This window comes from Marmota marmota, unplaced genomic scaffold, assembly GCF_001458135.2.
Source record: "Marmota marmota marmota unplaced genomic scaffold, marMar, whole genome shotgun sequence".
NCBI classification, from domain to species: Eukaryota; Metazoa; Chordata; class Mammalia; order Rodentia; family Sciuridae; genus Marmota; species Marmota marmota.
The window spans coordinates 5805708-5825221 of NW_025999945.1; the positions used below are offsets into that span (position 1 = coordinate 5805708).

General features: G+C 46.6%; 2 protein-coding genes across 2 annotated transcripts; both read left to right on the forward strand.

The window, feature by feature from the left end:
- The first annotated feature begins 1219 nt into the window (after positions 1-1219).
- LOC107154400 (protein FAM25C-like) lies at positions 1220-3575 on the forward strand. Its single transcript, XM_015500020.2, has 3 exons — positions 1220-1476; positions 2078-2140; positions 3442-3575. Exons 1-3 carry the CDS (start codon positions 1404-1406, stop codon positions 3573-3575), a joined length of 270 nt encoding a protein of 89 aa, XP_015355506.1. The 5' UTR covers positions 1220-1403.
- Positions 3576-14055: 10480 nt separating this feature from the next.
- On the forward strand, positions 14056-16276 carry LOC107154423 (protein FAM25C-like). The gene is made up of 3 exons (XM_015500041.2): positions 14056-14152; positions 14756-14818; positions 16123-16276. Exons 1-3 carry the CDS (start codon positions 14080-14082, stop codon positions 16227-16229), a joined length of 243 nt encoding a protein of 80 aa, XP_015355527.1. The 5' UTR covers positions 14056-14079; the 3' UTR covers positions 16230-16276.
- The last annotated feature ends 3238 nt before the right edge of the window (positions 16277-19514 follow it).

Consider the following 19514-nt stretch of genomic DNA (forward strand, 5'->3'; position numbering starts at 1 on the left):
GAGAGTCACACACAACCTCCAAGGAAACAGAAAAGGGGTTTGATGGGTCCAGGGAGCATCCTCATGTGTCCCTCTGCCCCAGTCCCATCAGCTTCCCTGGCTCCCCGACCTCCACCACCCTTGCCCTGGGTGGCCTCTGGAGCTGTAACAAGGGCAGCACAGGGTCATCTGGAGCTGCTTAAGTTCCACAGTCCCCACCTTCATGGTTCTTCTGAGGTCCCCGGGTCATAGGTATCTACTTGGATAACTTGCAAGTGGAGAATTATTGTAATCCTTTTGTTAAGGAGGCCTCTTTCAAATTGTTTAAGCCTTGATCCACCTCTGCCCAAGGGAGGTGGCAGTGATACGTGTGGGGCTGTGGCCTCAGGATCCTGAGGTGCTGCTGCCCGCATCATACTCAACCCACCCCAGGGAGGCTGGTCTTAGCTCGGAGCTCTCCCAGCAACTTGGCCTGTGCCATGTGTGATGTGTAAGGTGCCAGGGAAGCTGCTTTCTGTGGAATTCCAGCTAGGTCCCAAGAACCTCCTGGGTCTACTCTAGGACCTAGAAGGTGACCTTCTGACCTTGCAGAACCTCCCCTACAGACTGATCCCCCTAGTGCATACAGGCCAGGATTCTTCCACATGTTGGCTGCCCCAGTACTGCACCACTCAGGAGCATGAGTGAATGATAATCAACTGACTGGAAAGTAAGAGTGACTACCTAGCTCAAGGCTGTGACCTCCTTTGTTTTGCAGAGCCAAGGTCCTTAAGAATGGAAAGGGTATTGGTGACTACTACTTATTTTTAAAATATTTTTTAGTTGTTGATGGACCTTTGTTGTTATTTGTTTCTATGTGGTGCTGAGAATTGAGCTCAGTGCTCACACATGCTAGGATAGTGCTGTTCCACTGAGCTACAACCTCAGCCTGCCACTACTGTTGTGTGCCTGACCTCAGGGGATGCCTGAGTCCCTACATCCCTAAAAACTCCAAAATCCTAACTAGGCCACACTCGGAACCTTAATTAGCAGACAAGGAATCCTGGGCATTTTCACCAGCTACATAGGAGTGTCTGAGCTTGTAGGACAGTTGTCTCTGAGTGCTGTACTCCCCTAGAGCACCCAGGCCCCTGCCCAAGCTGAATTCTCCTCCCCAGCCTCAGAACTGATCCCTGTCCTTCTGCTGCACAGGGATCCTAGGACATGGGTGGGGGCACTGTGGGGTGTCTAACTGCAAGAGGTGCTTGACCAGCACTGGCATGCCCCACCCAGCCTCTTCCTCTTGCTGCCCTCTCCAGTGACTCACCTGCCCAGCTTCCTACAGGTCAGGTGAGGGTTTGGTGCTTAGTGAGACATCAGAGGCCTATATAAAAGCACACTGGTTCAGTCCCCAGCATCCGTCTGTCACTGCCTGCTGTTGCACAATGCTGGGACTCCTGGGGCAAATAGCGGCTGACAACCTGGCCCGTCGCACTCAAAAGGCCACTGAGGAAGCCGGTAAGGACCTAGGGCTTCTTTCCCCCTGTGTGGGGTCAGGGCAGGCTTGACTGGGCCTGTCCCAAGCTGATCCCAGGAATCAGGCCAGGCCTTGAGGCCCACTGAGGGCCCATTGGGAACCCTGGCCTATCACCCCACCAGGAGAGATGGAGCTATGGGCTGCAGATGCTGGGGAGGGCAGTTGAGGGTGGAGCCCTCAGAGCCTCACTGCCCCAAGCAGCCCTCTCTACCTGTGGAGACTAATCCAGCATCCGTGGTAGAATAGAGGCCAGGCCAGATGAGGCTCCTGGGTACAGGTGAGGAACACAGGTGTTTGGAGAGCAGTTGGCGTTTGAATCTTTTTCTCTGAAGACCTGGGAGACCTTCTGTGTCAAACTGCTTGTTCTCAGTCCCTGCCAGACTGAGGAGCATGGAGGGCCCTGTGTCCTCATCGGGCTTCCTCAGCTCCCTTTCAGCAGCCAGGCCCTTCTGTGCCAGCCTGAATTGGCTGGGGGTGGCATCATGGAGCTCCACCCTGGGTGGCCACAGGTGCTGGGAAGGGCAGCAGGCTTGCATGGTGACTTTGTCTCTGAATTCCTCTGAATTGGTCTCCTTTTTTCAGTTGATGCTGTGAAGGAAGCGGTGAAGGACGTGGTGGAGCACGCCACTGAGGATGGAGAGAAAGGTACTGAGGGCTGGGGTTGGGGGGTGGGGCAGAGGGAAGGAGGGAAGGAGAGAAGGAAGGAAAGAAAGGAAAGAGAAAAAGAAAGAAAAGGTTGGAAGGACAGTAGGAAGCGCTGGGAATGTAGCTCAGAGATAGAGAGCTTGCCTAGCCTGCATCAGGTCTGGGATTCAATTTTCAGCACTCAGAATGAAAATAAAAAAAAAAAAAACAAGTCCAGAATATAGTGGCATATGACTACCATCCCAGCCACTGAGACTGAAGCAAGATGATTGTGAATTTGAGGTTAGCATAGGCAACTTAGGGAGATCCTGTCTCAAAATAAAAGTAAAAAGGGTTGAAGATGTAGCTCAGCAGTAGAATCACCCCAGGGTTCAATTCCTATTTCTACAAGAAAAAGAACAGAAGTTGAAGAGATGCAGGAAGGGGAGAAGAAAGTATTGATAATTGGGGCCAAAGGATTCTTTGACCAACCAGGTCAGAACCTGTCCCCCGCCCCAATCCCCAGAGTTGCATCCTTTCCATTGGTGTGCAATTATCTGTGGATGCAATTGTCAGTTCAGACTAATCCTCCTGTTAAGGTTCCATCCAGGTAGTCCTCTCTGAGGAATATGAACACAAGGTCACAAAAGTCCATGTGGCAGCACACTGGGACAAAACATTTAAAATATACAATGATAATCCCCGTGCTGTGGTGCTCATCTGTATTCCCAGCCACTTGGGAAGCTGAGGCAGAAGGAGTGTAAATTCAAGACCAGCCTGGGAAACTTCGTGAGACTGTCTCAAAATAAAATAAACAGGACTTGGGGTGTAGTTCAGTGGTTGGGCACTTGCCCAGCATGCATTAAGCCCTGGGTGCAATCCACAGTACTACATACACACAAAAGCCACAGACGGAGGCAAAATATTTATAATAGAAGTGATAATCTGATCTAACAACCCAATATAAAAAAGAACAAAAGATATAAACACAAAAATAAAAATAAGTAGCCAGTGAATCCATGAGCAGATACTCAGTCTCATTCATAACTGAAGAAAGGCAAGTTGTTGTGGCTATAAAACCAAATTTGTTTTGTGGTACTCAGGACTGAATCCAGGGCCTTGTGCATGCTGGGTCAGCATTCTACCCCTGAGCTAAAACCCCAGTCCAAGGAGAACGAGGTTCAATTTATTCTGCCTCTGCCCCATGGGATGTGTCCAGGGTTGCTCCTGTCAGACTGCCACAGCCCCCTGCCTCTCAAGGTGACATGCTGAGCACAGCAAGGGGTTCACCCTGACTTTTTCTCTGTTTTTCTTCCTGATAGCCCTTGCTGAAGCCTTAAAGAATGCCCAAGAGTCGGGAGAGAAAGTGGCGAAGGAAGTCACTGAGAGTGTGACCAACATTGTCACAGATGCTGTCACCCACGCCATAGAGGGCCTGGGAACACCAGGACAGTGAGCCTTTTGGCTTCCACAGCCAACCTTCTCTAAATCTCAATAAAAAGCCGTGAAATGTGCACACTGACTCTGTGACTTATTCGTCTTTCAACGGAAACACTAGGCAAAGTTTTTGTTTGGGTGCTGGGGACTGAACTCAGGGCCTCACACTTACTAAGCATGCACACTACCAGTGAAGGGCACCTCCAGTCCCTGAGAAGGTATTTTTTGGCTTCGTTGTACCTCGACTGGAGAACCCACCAGCAGGGCAAGCACCTGCCTGTAGGTCAGGTCGCTTTCTAGGATGAGTCACATGATGCATCTGATGCTTCTGTGGTTTCTCCTGTCAGAAGGCAGCTTCTCTGCCCCTCATCCTGGTACTGGGGATTGAACCCAGTGAAGCTTTGCCACTGAGCTACATCTCCAAACCTTAACATCTTTTATTTTGAGAAAGGGTCTAAACTGCCAGGCTGGACTTGGACTTGTGATCCTCCTCTTCCAGGAACCTCTCGAGTAGCTGCGATCACAGGCATGTGTCACCTCTGTGCCGGAGCGGCCAACTATTCCATTGTTATCTGTGCTCTCTCCCTCCTTCCTTCTTACTGCATCACCTCACTCATGCTAAACCTGTGTTCTACCATGATCTACCTTTCCATCCTGTGCTCCATGAAAAGACTCTTTCCCCAGAAACTACAGTTTTCAGATACCTCCATGCTTGGAGGACACTTAGAGGGAGTACCTGAATTCTTCTCGCATGTTCTTTGGGTCTTCCCTGAAACGTTCTTGCAGGATCAAGGAAGGTAACAGACAAATCTGATGAGAAGTTTGGCAGGGCAGGCTCCCACTCAGCTGCTTCATGTTCTGCAAGAAGCTCCGACAAGCATTTCTGCTGTATAGTTGTGGAACAAGGGTCAAGGAGGCCCTCAGTCCACTGCTGATTGGCCCTAGCAGCTGCTCTTATATCTCCGCTGGGGCCTTGTGTCAGGTCCATTTGTCAATAGCAAGTCAGTACTGCACAGCTTACACATGTGTAAGTAGCATTGAGCTTAAAAGTTTTGGAATACAAAAGAGGAAATGAAGTGTAACAATAGAGCTGGGAGCTGTTTTCTTAGGAATTAGAAGGAAGGTGCTATGATTAAAGAAGGAATTAGTAGCTTACTATATTTCCGGTCTTTTCTAGAGTTGGCCTCACAAATTTCTGAATGGCCCTGGAATATCCAAAGTTTCATCTTCGGAACACCTGCCACTGTCCAGCTAGAGTTGGGCATTGCATCTCAGTTTGGTTCCTGATGACTTTGATCTTCCCCTTTCTATAATCTAAGCTCAGAGGGCTAAAATTATTGTGGTGGCCTAGTAAACTGGAACACCTTCTTTGAATGCCTGTTGGTTTTTAGGACTTTCTTTTTCCGGTCAGCACAGATACACACAGGGGCCTAAAGTGCCCACACAGAATTATTGGAGCCTGTCTTAAGAGTGAAAGGTTGTTAGTCCCTAAAATGCTAGTCAGATATCAAATGGATGGCAAGTTCTGGTGTTTATTAGGCGTGTCACACACAAGATGGAGTTGATACCTATTAATTCTACTGTATTATAAATTTCTTAGTTTAAAAAAATGGAATTCAGATCCAGATGGCCATTAAGTGGGATTGGCCAAGAAATATTGCATATATTTGAAATGGAATACTCCATGGCTATTAAAAACAAGAGGAAATTTACATATATCATGAGGCTGTATCAAAGAGTCAACCAGTTGTAAAATATATACGTAGAATAATTTCAATTTCATACTGCAAAAATAATTGTAATGTTTTGAACAACTAATAATAAAAATAAATAAATAAAAAATAATTGTAAAGGGAAACTACTGATACCATTCAAAGAACAATTTTTGTTTTACTTCCATCTCACATTTTCCTTTGCTGTCTGTGCTCTGCAATGAGGAGGCATGAAATCAACTTCCATCAAACTATGCATGGTATAAAAACAATATAAAAAGCGAGAGTGATGTCAGCAAAAATGGTGGAATAAGGACCGCTAACAATTTTCTTCTCTAGGAAAGCAATGAGAAAACTGCTGTGTATGCAGAGGTCAGCAGCAAAAAATGTCAAGACCAGAATGGACCCCAACATTCCTGACTGTTTGAAGAGTCTGCCTAACTATAGCCTTCCATCTCCTTCAAAAACCTGAGGAAACCTTATACCCCTGCAGTTGGTCTCCAGACAAATTGAAAGTGGTGTGCGGAGGTGGAGATGAGGCTCAGTGTTAGAGCACTTGCCAGGCATGTGTGAGGCCCTGGGTTTGATCCCCAGTACAACAAAAGTAAAATACCAACAAGGAAAAAAACCTATCTGGCATTATGAGAATGGGAGATGGTCACTTGATATGGTCACCTCTCCTTTCTCCTACTTTGGAACTTATGGATTGAACGCTTTGACCATCTGTCTTATAAACACCTGATGTGAAAAGGTAGAAGTCTCATAAACAGTATCTGTAGCTACCTGTGGGTAAAGTTTTAGTATAGTAGCTTCCAGAGGCCTTCATCTTCCTGTTTTTGTTATCATGATTTGATATCATGTTCTCTAATGGAAAATTTTAGGATTAAATTAATCAGTATTTATGGTTCTCATGACAATGCAGCAAGGTGGGACTCTGAGCTAGTTTCCTGTCATCATACCTAAACACCTGAGATAATGAACTTACATTAGGAGGAAAATGTTGCTCTGACTCATGATTTCAGTTCATGGTAACTTGCCCCAGTGCCTTTGGGCCTGTGGTAAGGCAGGACCTCATGGTGAGTGCAGGCAGTGGGGGAACTGTCACTGCAATGAAGCCTGGACGCAAAGAGCAAAGGGCTGGGGGCCAGTGCTCCCCAGTGACCTACCTTCCTTCCACTAGGCCCCATTGCCTAAATGTCCCACCATGTCCCAAGAGTGTCATAGGCTGGGGACCAAGCCTTCACCCTATAGGCCTCTGGGGACATTCATCATCCTAAATATAGAACACTCACAAGTTCAGATTCAGCTCAGTGGAGCTCTAAAGTGCTTATTTCTTCTGTCCATGAAGCTTTTTTAATGTCGTTTTATTGTGGTGGATTTGTATTTCTCCAAGGCTCACTTCTGAAATCTGTGAAAACTCAACAAATAAATAAAAATTAAGGGCTGGCGATATAGCTCAGTAGTTATAATGCTTGTCTCACATGGACAAAGCCCTGGGTTCAGTTCTAGGGAAAAACCTTAGGACTATAACACACTTAGAAGAAAATAGGGAAAAATTTCATGATGCTTGATTTGACAATCATTTGTTGCATCTGACACCAAAAGCACAGGTAACAAAGTGAATATAGGTAAACTGCATCAAATGTAAAAACTTCTTTGCATCAAATAACACAATCATCAAAGTGAAAACATAAGCTGAGAAAATATTTGCAAGTTGTATATTTGATAAGAGGTTAACATTCATCATATATAAAGAGCTCCTACAAGTCCATAATAAAGTAACCCAATTACAAACAAGTCAAGTCACTAGGTGTGGTGGTGTATGCCTGTAATCCCAGAGACTCATGAGGCTGAGGCAGGAGGATCCCACTTCCACAACTTTGCTCTGTAATTCCGTCCACCCATCGTCTACCCTTTCTTGCTGCATGCACACTAGGACTTTTGTTTTAATTTAAAAAACAAAGCAAGTGACTATGAAACACTTTCCAGTTCTGGGAAGATTTGGAGGAAAACAGTTATTTCTTTGTCCAGGAACTAGAGGCCACCACACCCACCTCCTCCCAGGCCTTCCCCTGCCTGTTAGCAGATGGCAGTGTTTCCTTCCTGATTCCCTCCTTTATCTGCCGCAGTCTGGCTGGGCACAAAATCACGAGCCACTCAAGCAGGAACAAACTTTATTTTTTGAAACTGCCGCCAATGTCCAGTACGCTCCCGGGAAGATTTTTCGATCCACCCGCACGGCCTCCTCCCGGAACCGCCAGAGAGCGTTCCTCCCCCGGAACTCCCTCCTACTGTACTTCCCCAACCAATGGGAACTCTCCAGGAGTCTGGTAGCAGGCCCAGGTGAACAGCAGGAGTCCAATATCCATATGAATGCAAATCTTAACATAATCATATCATCTCAATGGCTAGCTGGCATCACCTTTCGACCAAAAATGCCATGCATCATATACTTGGCTCTTAGCATTTATCTAGCTGTGGGTGGCCACTTTTCTCCAGGCTTTGACCTCTGCCATCCTCACCCCAGGGTGGCGCCCAGTTGTATGCTCAGGTCCTTGTGGCTGACTGTCCCCAAAAGGAGAACTTTCTAAGCCTGCAAAATGAGCCAAAGCTGGTTCCCTCCAGCTCAAAGAAAGGTCCATGAAGAGACACCTGGGGCAGTCTGAAGGCAGCACCAGCATCCCCATGGGGACCACACCTGTGAAAAGTGACCCCTGATCAGAAGAGAGGGCATGGAGACACAGAGGAAGGCTGGGTTGGGGGTGGTCCAAAAGAGCCCCAGAGACTTTCTGGTGTACATCCTTGCCCTGTGTGACTCAAGGGTAAATTCCAGTGGGCCTCACACTGGCTGATCCCCTGTTCTTCTGAGTGAGTGCCTTCAGCATGGGTGCAGGGCCTAGCTCTGACCAGGAGGGGAGAGGTTGGCTTAGAGGGAGCCAGGAGGCTTCTAGCAAGTTTTTTGGTGACCATAAGTAAGTAAATAAATAAGACAAGGAAAGAAGCAGCTCCTCCTCCTCCCCTGGAAAAAGAGAGAGAGAGAGAGAGAGAGAGAGAGTATGTGTGTGTTTGTGTGTGTGTATGTGTTCCACTTGTGACCTGCACTTCAATCTGATTTTCTGGGGGGCCGCCGACCAGGGGATTGAACTGAGTGGAACTCTACCATGGAGCTACAGTCCCCACTGTTTTCACTTTTTTAAAAAAAATAGCTTTATTTTTTAAAAGTTAATTGCACATTACAGGAAAATAAAAACACAAGCAAAGAACAAAGTCATCTAGTCTCAAGCAGCTTAGTTGAACTTGTCCACTAGATTGTGCATGTATATAAACAATATTGATTGAGATGGTAGTGTGTATCAAGCTTTTCCTCACATCATGAATATTCACCAATTCAAAATCCTAAAAAGCTACATGGGTATTTTTCTGATAACCAAGAATGCACTACACCACAACTCAATCTGTTATCCTTTCTTGGGGACAAAAATTTCACTGAAGACGAAATGGCCACAGGTCTCTAGGTAGACATATTGGCAGAGTTACAATTAAAATAATGCATTCCCTCAATGCTCAATTTAAAATAAGACCACAACAGAATACACCAAGCTTGTTTCATTATTAGATTTCTACTACTGAAATATTTGCAAGAATGCATGTTCCCAGTGAGTTAAAGTATTCCTAGAGTACAGACAGACAGACAGACACACACACTCACACACACAAACACACACCAGTGGCTCACATCAAAACATAAATCTTTGAGCACTTGCTTCCATCTTTCCCTGTGTGTTTCCCTGTGCCCCTCTGCTGCCAGCCTAAGGAATAAGTCCTGATACACAATGCCCCTCTGAGGCATTGTAGTTTATTTAAAGAAATTCCAGGTCCAAGAGGGATCTTTTCTATCAATTATAACAAAACGATATTTTTAAATTGGCTAATTCACTAGGATTCCTTTTTTTCTTTAATTTTTTTTTATAGTTGTAGATGGATAGAATGCCTTTATTTTATTTTTTTACTTTCATGTGGTGCTGAGGATCAAACCCAGTGCCTCATGCATGCTAGGCAAGTGCTCTGCCACTGAGCTATAGTCCCAGCCCATAGCACTGCTTTTTATGATTCACTTCACCTCAGGACATCTAGAAAGCTTAGATGTTGTGAAATGATGTAGGAACGTTGTGCACAATGAACACAGTTTCCCAAAAATACACAGATGGCTGATCTATGGTTATAATGTAAACCTGTATCCAGATATGGAGACAGTAGCCAAGAGCACTTCCCCTCACACTTCCTCTTTTCCTGCTTCCCCATTCCAGGGACTAAATTCAGGACTACCCCTAGCCCCAAAGTGTGGATTAACAAGGGTCATCTCAGAAGGCAGTTCTTCCTCAAGATTAACAGAACGATATTGATACAGGGGTCATTTTGTTACTTCTAACACCTTTGGGCATTAGGACTTATCCTTTAATACCCAGCAAGATTAACTAAAATGCACATGTAACAATGGCTAGACAATCTGAACTAAACTAAGATGCACAGAATGCTTCTCTATGCATACTTTCTTCTTTCCCCATCCCCACCCAGTGAACTCTCAACCTACCCTCCAAGACATCAAGTTCAACAACTCCATTCCCCCACATGGCAACCATTGCTCTGTAGTAACAACACATACCTAAATGGTATTACTTTAGCTCGATACTTTTGCCATGTCTTGTGAGCTTTTAAACATCTAAAAACACTAGATGTTTCTGACAAGAACTGAAGTTTCCAACTATACATACAATAGCATTGAGGAAACGGCAGCACTTACTCAACAAAGGCTATACTTTGAAGCAAACCCCCCCCCCCTTTTTTTAAAGGTGAGAATTTGAAAGTTTCTTCTAAACAGTAACATTCTGGCCTAGAACCCTTTCCTTTCTAGTCTTATCAACCCACAAGTCAATATTTGCATCTGTAATGCTGAGAGATAACCTTAACAATTTCACTTCCTAAGTGATTTTAAGAACAGTCTTTTCTATGAATTTAACACAACATGTATTCAGTGTGTTAGTTTACTAACTCTACTCTTTTCCTACACTGGCAACCTCTTTAACATCTAGATAGACTAGATGTAAAGAGAGAGAGAGAGAGAGGTGAGCTACAGAGGCGCAGGTGAGCTACAGAGGCGCAGGTAGAGAAGAGGTGGAAAGAACTCCTCAGTTCTGTTCTGGGGAGTTTTCTGAGAGTCCTCTCCTCCTGGGACTATGTGGCTGGCAACAGTGGAGACCCTCCCTCTGGTCCCTCCCCACTCCCTGTTCCTCCTCACTTCCCTGGCTTCCTGCACCTGTGCTGCTGGCCTCACCTGCCTCTGGGGTTTGCAATCTTCCTCTGTCCTCATTCTCCACAGTGAAGTGAGGATGTGTGGATGGTGGCCTTCCTTTGCTTCTTCTGGTTGCTCCCTATTGTTGGAAGGAGACATGGGACCCTTTAGAATTTAACCACTGCCATGTTGCCCCAGACCTGGAAGTCTGGCAGACTTTTTCCCTTTGCTCTGTCCACACACACACTGTCACACACACTGCTCCTCCCTGCCTGGTCCCCTCACTCTGACTGTGACTGGGATCAGCCCAGAGGGAACATTCTAGGAAAGTGGACAGGGGGAGAAATAGTGATTCCCCCAGGTAACTTCTTGCTGGTCACGGTTTGGGGTCAGCTTTGTTCCTCTAATAATGGTTGTGTTTCCTGTCTGCTGACCCTTTCTTTTTATAGCCATGGCTCCTTTTGGAGGTTGTGAAGGCCTCTCCTCTCCTTGTAGACCCAGGAAAAAAAACTGCCACTACTGCTGCTCACTGGGTGCTTCACCATTGCTCATTGGTCCCTAAGCCTGTTCCCATCTCCAAGAACAGTCCATTTACTCAAGTGGTCTTTCAGAGGGCCCTCTGAAGGCCACCAGGAGCCTGCTTGTCTCATGGATGTGTGAAGGTCATTTTGCTGGGAATGTCTTTCCTTGGTGACTAAAGAGCCAGGAGTCCAGTATCTGGATGAGAAAGGATCCCCTATGGCAGGGAGGGGTCAGTGTGTGCAGGATCTGTGGGCACAGCATACCCTATGAGCTCAAATTCATGAAGCGGAAGTAGGAGGAGGCCTAGGCAGAATGGACCTTAGCAAAACTTTTGATGTTTGTGAGAGCTATAGCCCAAACCACACAAGAAAATGTTGTGCTTAGCCAGGAACTGCATTGTATGCCTGTAATTCCAGGGATGTGGTTGGCTCAGTTAGGAGGATTGCAAGTTCAAAACCAGCCTCAGCAATTTAGCAAGACCCTTAGCAATTTAGAAAGTCCCTGTCTCAAATTAAAAAACAGAAGAGGCTGGGGATGTGGCTCAGTTGTTAAGCATATTTGGGTTTAATGCCTGCTACTAAAAAAAAAATAAGGAAAAAAAAAAATAAAACAACCAAACAAATAAACAATCAAACAAGTAAAAGTCATGCTTTAGACATTTGGGATAGCCTCATATATTTGAATATTTAAAATAAACATGAAAAAAAATTGTAGTTGCTAAGGGACAAATTGCTCTTAGAAAATTTGACTCTCTGTGACCTGATGATTCAGCCTGTTGTTCCTTTGCCAGACTGAGTTATTGGGGAAATTCCGCTTGAAGAATTAGTCTACTCCTGTCAACACCAGATTCTTCTGTCCAAGAGGAGGAGGACTTGACCTTCTGACTCAGAATATGCTAGCATGGGTGCCTCTTCTTTAGACCTTTCTCTTGGGGCTCCCTTCTAAGATGAGGCAGTGGTGGGTGGGCTCCACCTGAGTTATCTTCACCTTGCTCCAGACACTTGAAATTGTTCTGTTGCAGGAGATGTTTGAGTCAGCCCCTCAGACCAGAATCCATTCCTGGTTAAAAGGGTCTCTAGTGAAGGATCCAGCCTCTAGGGTGCAATGTAGGGGCACATGTGTTGGGCGGGGAGCACAGGGGCTGGTTATAGATGGAGCTGGGAAACCAAGGGGCACTAGACCCAGGCCAGAGCAGAAGGGACTTGTGTCTGCATCCATTCCTGGAAGTTTGGTTTCTTGCCTTTTCTCCATCAGGCGTTTGGAACCTGTATCTAGGTAAAGGGCCCTAGAGCGTCCTCATTGAGGTGGTCACCTTGAGGCAGTGTATTAAAGAGGGATAGGGTCTCCTGCGTAGGGGGAGATGGGCCAGCAGTATCTGAGAGGGAGGGGAAAGGCAGTTGTTCAAAGAGGCTGCAGTGGGCAGGGCTCCAGGCAGGCTCCTGTGGACAGAGCCCTGCTGAGGGGCTGAGCTCTGAGGAGGGTCTGTCAGGGCTGGTGAGCTCCTGAGAGGGGATCTCTGACAAGCACACTAGCTGGGGCTTGTGGGGTGGGGTCCGGAAGCGGGTGGGTATCACTTCTCAGGGGAGGGGCAGAGAGGACCACTATGGAGGGGAGAGTCACACACAACCTCCAAGGAAACAGAAAAGGGGTTTGATGGGTCCAGAGAGCATCCTCATGTGTCCCTCTGCCCCAGTCCCATCAGCTTCCCTGGCTCCCCGACCTCCACCACCCTTGCCCTGGGTGGCCTCTGGAGCTGTAACAAGGGCAGCACAGGGTCATCTGGAGCTGCTTAAGTTCCACAGTCCCCACCTTCATGGTTCTTCTGAGGTCCCCGGGTCATAGGTATCTACTTGGATAACTTGCAAGTGGAGAATTATTGTAATCCTTTTGTTAAGGAGGCCTCTTTCAAATTGTTTAAGCCTTGATCCACCTCTGCCCAAGGGAGGTGGCAGTGATACGTGTGGGGCTGTGGCCTCAGGATCCTGAGGTGCTGCTGCCCGCATCATACTCAACCCACCCCAGGGAGGCTGGTCTTAGCTCGGAGCTCTCCCAGCAACTTGGCCTGTGCCATGTGTGATGTGAAAGGGGCCAGTAAAGCTGCTTTCTGTGGAATTCCAGCTAGGTCCAGAGAACCTCCTGGGTCTACTCTAGGATCTGAAATGTGACCTTCTGACCTTGCAGAACCTCCCCTACAACTGATCCCCAAAATACAGAGAGGACCCAGGATTATTCCACATGCTGGCTACCCCAGTACTGCGTGACTCAGGTGCACAGGTGAATGATTATCAACTGACTGGAAACTCAGGGTGACTACCTGGCTCAATGCAGTTACCTTCTCTATTTGCAGAGCCCAGGTCCTTAAGAATAGGAAGGGCATTGGTGACCACTACTTATTTTTAAAATATTTTTTGTAGTTGTTGATGGAACTTTGTTTTTATTGGTTTCTATGTGGTGCTGAGAATTGAGCTCAGTGCCTCAAACATGCTAGGCTAGTGCAGTACCAGTGAGCTACAACCCCAGCCAGCCCACCACTGTTGTGTGCCTGACCTCAGGGGATGCCTGAGTCCCCACGTCCCTAGAACCTCCACAATGCTGACTAGGTTACACTGGGAACCTTGATTAGCAGACTGGGCAGCCTGGACAGTTTCACCAGCTGCATACCAGGGTCTGAGCTGGTAGGACCTTGTCTCCGAGCGCTCAGGGCCCTGGCTCAGCTGACTTCTCTTGCTCAGCTTCAGCCCTGATCCCTGTCCTTCTGCTCCACAGGGATCCTAGGACATGGGTGGGGGCACTGTGGGGTGTCTAACTGCAAGAGGTGCTTGACCAGCACTGGCATGCCCCACCCAGCCTCTTCCTCTTGCTGCCCTCTCCAGTGACTCACCTGCCCAGCTTCCTACAGGTCAGGTGAGGGTTTGGTGCTTAGTGAGACATCAGAGGCCCATATAAAAGCACACTGGTTCAGTCCCCAGCATCCGTCTGTCACTGCCTGCTGTTGCACAATGCTGGGACTCCTGGGGCAAATAGCGGCTGACAACCTGGCCCGTCGCACTCAAAAGGCCACTGAGGAAGCCGGTAAGGACCTAGGGCTTCTTTCCCCCTGTGTGGGGTCAGGGCAGGCTTGACTGGGCCTGTCCCAAGCTGATCCCAGGAATCAGGCCAGGCCTTGAGGCCCACTGAGGGCCCATTGGGAACCCTGGCCTATCACCCCACCAGGAGAGATGGAGCTATGGGCTGCAGATGCTGGGGAGGGCAGTTGAGGGTGGAGCCCTCAGAGCCTCACTGCCCCAAGCAGCCCTCTCTACCTGTGGAGCCTAATCCAGCATCCGTGGTAGAATAGAGGCCAGGCCAGATGAGGCTCCTGGGGACAGGTGAGGAATACAGGTGTTTGGTGAGCAGATGGCAGTTTGGATCTTTTTCTCTGAAGACCTGGGAGACCTTCTGTGTCAAAACTGCCTGTTCTCAGTCCCTGCCAGACTGAGGAGCATGGAGGGCCCTGTGTCCTCATCGGGCTTCCTCAGCTCCCTTTAAGAAGCCAGGCCCTTCTGTGCCAGCCTGAATTGGCTGGGGGTGGCATCCTGGAGCTCCACCCTGGGTGGCCACAGGTGCTGGGAAGGGCAGCAGGCTTGCATGGTGACTTTGTCTCTGAATTCCTCTGAATTGGTCTCCTTTTTTCAGTTGATGCACTAGGGGAAGTGGTGAAGGACGTGGTGGAGCACACCACTGAGGATGGAGAGCAAGGTACTGAGGGCTGGGGTTGGGGGGTGGGGCAGAGGCAAAGAGGGAAGGAGAGAAGGAAGGAAAGGAAGGAAAGAGGGAAAGAAAGAGAGAAAGTGGGAAGGAGAGAAGGACAGAAGGGAGGGCTGGGAATGTAGCTCAGCGGTAGAGAGCTTGCCTAGCCTGCATGAGGTCTGGGATTCAGTTTTCAGCACTGAGCATGAAACCAAAAAAGAACAAGTCCAGCATATAGTGGCATATGCCTACCATCCCAGCCACTGAGACTGAAGCAAGAAGATTGTCAATTTGAGGCTAGCATAGGCAACTTAGGGAGATCCTCTTACAACATCAAAGTAAAAGAGGTTGAAGATGTAGCTCAGCTGTAGAATCACCCGTGGTTTAATTCTATTTCTGTAACAACAACAACAACAACAAAACCCCAAAAGTTGAAGAGATGGAGGACAGGATGAAGAAAGGAAAGCTGGGTGGGGCCAATCACTTCTTTGGCCAACAAGGTCACCATCCCAACCCCCTTTTTGCATCCTTTCTGTTGGTATGCAATAATCTCTGAATGTGATCATCTGTTCAGACTAATCCTTATGTTAAGGTTGCATCCAGATAGTCTTCTCTGTGGAACATTAACACCAGGTCACAAAAGACAATGTGGCAGCACACTGGGACAAAACATTTAAGATATAAAATGATAAGCCAGGTGCAGTGGTGCTCATCTGTATTCCCAGCCACTTGGGAAGCTGAGGCAGAAGGATTGTAAATCCAAGACCAGCCTGAGAAACTGAGTGAGACTGTCTCAAAATAAAACAAACAGGACTGGGTGAAGTTCAGTGATGGGGCACTTGCCCAGCATGCAGTAACCCCTGGGTGCAATCCACAGTACTGCATACACACAAAAGCCACAGACGGAGACAAAATATTTATAATAGAAATGATAATCTGATGTAACCACCCAATATAAAAAAAAGCAAAAGATATGAAGAGAAAAATGAAGAATAAATAGCCAGTGTACCCATGAGCAGATACTGAGTCTTATTCATAACTGAACAAAGGCAGGTTGTTTGGCATATAAACTAAATTTATTTTGTGGTACTGAGGACTGAATCCAGGGCCTTGTGCATGCTGGGACACCATTCTACCCCTGAGCTACAACCCCAGCCCCAGGAGAACGAGGTTCAATTTATTCTGCCTCTGCCCCATGGGATGTGTCCAGGGTTGCTCCTGTCAGACTGCCACAGCCCCCTGCCTCTCAAGGTGACATGCTGAGCACAGCAAGGGGTTCACTCTAACCTTTTCTCTGTTTTTCTTCCTGATAGACCTTGATGAAGCCTTAAAGAATGCCCAAGAGTCAGGAGAGAAAGTGGTGAAGGAAGTCACTGAGAGTGTGACCAACCTTTTCACAGATGCTGTCACCACACAATAGAGGGCCTGGGCACACCAGGACAGTGAGCCTGTTGGCTATCCTCTCTGAATCTCAATAAAAAGCCATGGAATGTGCACCCTGAGTCTTGATTTATTGCTCTTTCAATGGGAACACTAGGCAAAGTTTTTGTTTGGGTGCTGGATTCTGAATCCATGGCCTCACACTTTCTGAGCATGCACCCTAGCACTGCAGGGCACCTCCAGTCTCTGACAAGGTATTTTTAGCCTTTCTTGTAAGTCCACTGGAGAACACACCAGCATGGCAAGCACCTGCCAGTGGGTCAGGTCATTTTCTAGGATGAGTCAGTTGATGCATCCGATGCTTCTGTGGTTTCTCCTGTCAGTAGGCAGCTTCCCTGCCCCTCAACCTGGTACTGGGGATTGAACCCAGTGAAGCTTTGCCACTGAGCTACATCCCCAATCCTTTACATCTTTTATTTTGAGAAAGGTCTAAATTGCCAGGCTGGACTTGGACTGTGACCATCCTCTTTCAGGAGCCTCTGGAGTATCTGGGATGACAGATATGTGTCACCTCTGTGCCTGAGCAGCACGCTGTTCCGTTGTTATCTGCTGCTCTCTCCTTTCTTCTTACTGCATCCACCTCACTCATGCTAACCTGTTTTCTACCATGATCTACCTTTCCATCCTGTGCTCCATGAAAAAACTCTTTCCCCAGAAAGTACGGTTTTCAGATACCTCGATGCTTGAAAGACACTTAGAGGGTGTATCTGAATTCGTCTTGCATGTTCTTTGGGTCTTCCCTGAAACGTTCTTGCAGGAATCAGGAAGGTAACAGACCAATCTGATGAGAAGTTTGGAAAGGCAGGCTCCCACTAAGCTGCTTCACGTTCTGCAAGAGGCTCCGACAAGCATTTCTGCTGTATAGAACAGAAGAAGGGTCAAGGAGACCTTGAGTCCACTGCTGATTGGCCCTCACAGCTGCTCTTACATCTCCACTGGGGCCTTGTGTCAGGTCCATTTATCAATAGCAAGTCAGTACTGCACAGGTTACACATGTGTAAGTAGCATTGAGCTTAAAAGTTTTGGAATACAAAGAGGAAATGAAGTGTAACAATAGAGCTGGGAGCCTTTTTCTTAGGAATTAGAAGAAATGTACTATGATTAAAGAAGAATTAAGTAGTTACAATATTTCAAATCTTTTCTAGAGTTGGCGTCACAAATTTATAATGGCCCTGGAATATCCAAAGTTTCATCTTTGGAACACCTGCCACTGTCCAGCTGGAGTTGGGCATTGCATCTCAGTTTGGTTCTTGATGACTTTGAACTTCCCCTTTCTAAAACCTAAGCTGAGAGGGCTAAAATTATTGTGGGTGGCCGAGTAAACTGGAACACCTGCTTTGAATGGCAGTTGGTTTTTAGGACTTTCTTTTCAGGTTTTCACAGGCACACATGAAAAACCAGCCTCTACCTCAGAGCAAAGCCTGTCCAAGGAAGGGACATGACCTTTGTCCTTGGAAAAACCCACAGAGCACTCCTAGGCACATTCCCACCCTGCTAAGTTGTTTATCTACAAATAACAGGAGAGATCTGCTGCCCCAGGTGTCCCTGACTCAGTCAGGCTAGGTGGAGATCCATAGCAACCCCCTAGCAGCCACCAATCAGCATGAGACAGGGAAATACCTGGGATGCCAGATGACCCTCCCTGTAGTTTATGGTAGTTGATAACCTGCTGGGAAACCATGTAGCTCGGCATGTACACCACTCTTGGCTTAAACCAATCAGTTCAAACAAATACCCCTTTTGTACTGACCAATCACCCCTATCCAACTTGTTCCCGCCAGTGAATGTGCTAATCATGTTTTAGACTTGTTATTTGATTTTCCCGCGGTGTGTGATGATTTGCTATGATGTATGTGAAGTCCCTGCCCTCTCCATAGAATGCATAAAAATGCTGCAAACCCTGGGCTCCAGCCTCTCAGCGTCACCAGTTGCTGTGTGTGCGTGCGGAGGACCGAGCTAGCTCGCAATAAACACCTCTTTGCTGCTTACATGGATCTTGGGTCTCTGGAGGTCTTTGGGGGTCCCGAATTCGAGCATAACACACACAGGGTCCAAAAGGGCACATACAGATTTGTTGTAGCATGTCTGTAATACTGAGAGGTTGTTAGCCCCTAAAATGCTAGTCAGATATCACATGGATGGCCAGTGATGCTGTTTATTAGGTGTGTCACATATAACGTGGACTTTTTCCCTATTAATTCTACTGTATTGTAAATTCTGTAGCTTAAAAAACAGGACCCAGGTCCAGATGGCCAGCAAATATTGCATATGTTTGAAATGGAACACTTTGTGGTTATTACAGATGAGAGGAAATGTACATATATCATGAGGCTGTATCAAAGTATCAACAAGTTGTAAAATTTATATGTAGAATAATTTCATTTTCATACTGCAAAAATAATTATAAAGGTAAAAAACTGATACCATACAAAGAACATTTTTTTTTTACTTCCATCTCTCATTTTCTTTTTGCTAACTGTGCTGTGCAAAGAGAGTGCATGAAATCAACTTCCATCAAACTATGCATGTTATAAAAAGCAATATAAAAAGCAAGTGAGATGTCAGCAAAAACGGTGGAATAAGGACCGCTAAAAATTTTCTTCTCCAGGAAAGCAATGATAAAACTACTCTGTATGCAGAGGTCAGCAGCAACCAATGTCCAGACAAGACTGGTGCCCAGGACCCTAACATTGGTGATTTCTTGAAAAGTCTGCTTAAGTATAGCCTTCCATCTCCTTGAAAAACCTGAGGAAATCTTATACCTTTGCAATTAGCTCTCCAGACAAATTGAAAGTGGTGTGGGGAGGTGGGGATGAGGCTCAGTGCTAGAGCACTTGTCAGGCATGTGTGAGGCCCGGGGTTTGATCCCCAGTACAACAAAAATAAAATATAAAATATAAAAAACCTATTGGGCATTATGAGAGTAGGAGGTGGTCACTTGATATGGTCACCTCTCCTTTCTCCTACTTTGGAAATTAGATTGAACTCTTTGACCATCTTTCTTGTAAACACCTGATGTGAAATGGTGAAAGTCTCATAAACACTGTCTGTAGCAGCCTGTGGGTAAAGTTTTAGTATAGTTGCTTCCAGAGGCCTTCATCTTCCTGTTTTCTTACCATGCTTGATATCATGGTCTGTTTTTAGAATAAATAAAAATAAATAATTAATAAATAAATAAAAATAGGAAAATTTTTAGAATGAAATTAACTCAGTATTTATGGTTCTCATGTCAATGCAGCAAGGTGGGACTCTGAGCTAGTTTGCT

Bases quoted from the DNA above. Each gene is read 5' to 3' on its own strand.
- LOC107154423 (XM_015500041.2), top strand. From the start codon at position 14,080: ATGCTGGGACTCCTGGGGCAAATAGCGGCTGACAACCTGGCCCGTCGC. The intron at 14,153-14,755 runs GTAAGGACCTAG...TCCTTTTTTCAG, and splicing joins AAAGGCCACTGAGGAAGCCG to TTGATGCACTAGGGGAAGTG. The intron at 14,819-16,122 runs GTACTGAGGGCT...TCTTCCTGATAG, and splicing joins CACTGAGGATGGAGAGCAAG to ACCTTGATGAAGCCTTAAAG.
- LOC107154400 (XM_015500020.2), top strand. From the start codon at position 1,404: ATGCTGGGACTCCTGGGGCAAATAGCGGCTGACAACCTGGCCCGTCGC. The intron at 1,477-2,077 runs GTAAGGACCTAG...TCCTTTTTTCAG, and splicing joins AAAGGCCACTGAGGAAGCCG to TTGATGCTGTGAAGGAAGCG. The intron at 2,141-3,441 runs GTACTGAGGGCT...TCTTCCTGATAG, and splicing joins CACTGAGGATGGAGAGAAAG to CCCTTGCTGAAGCCTTAAAG.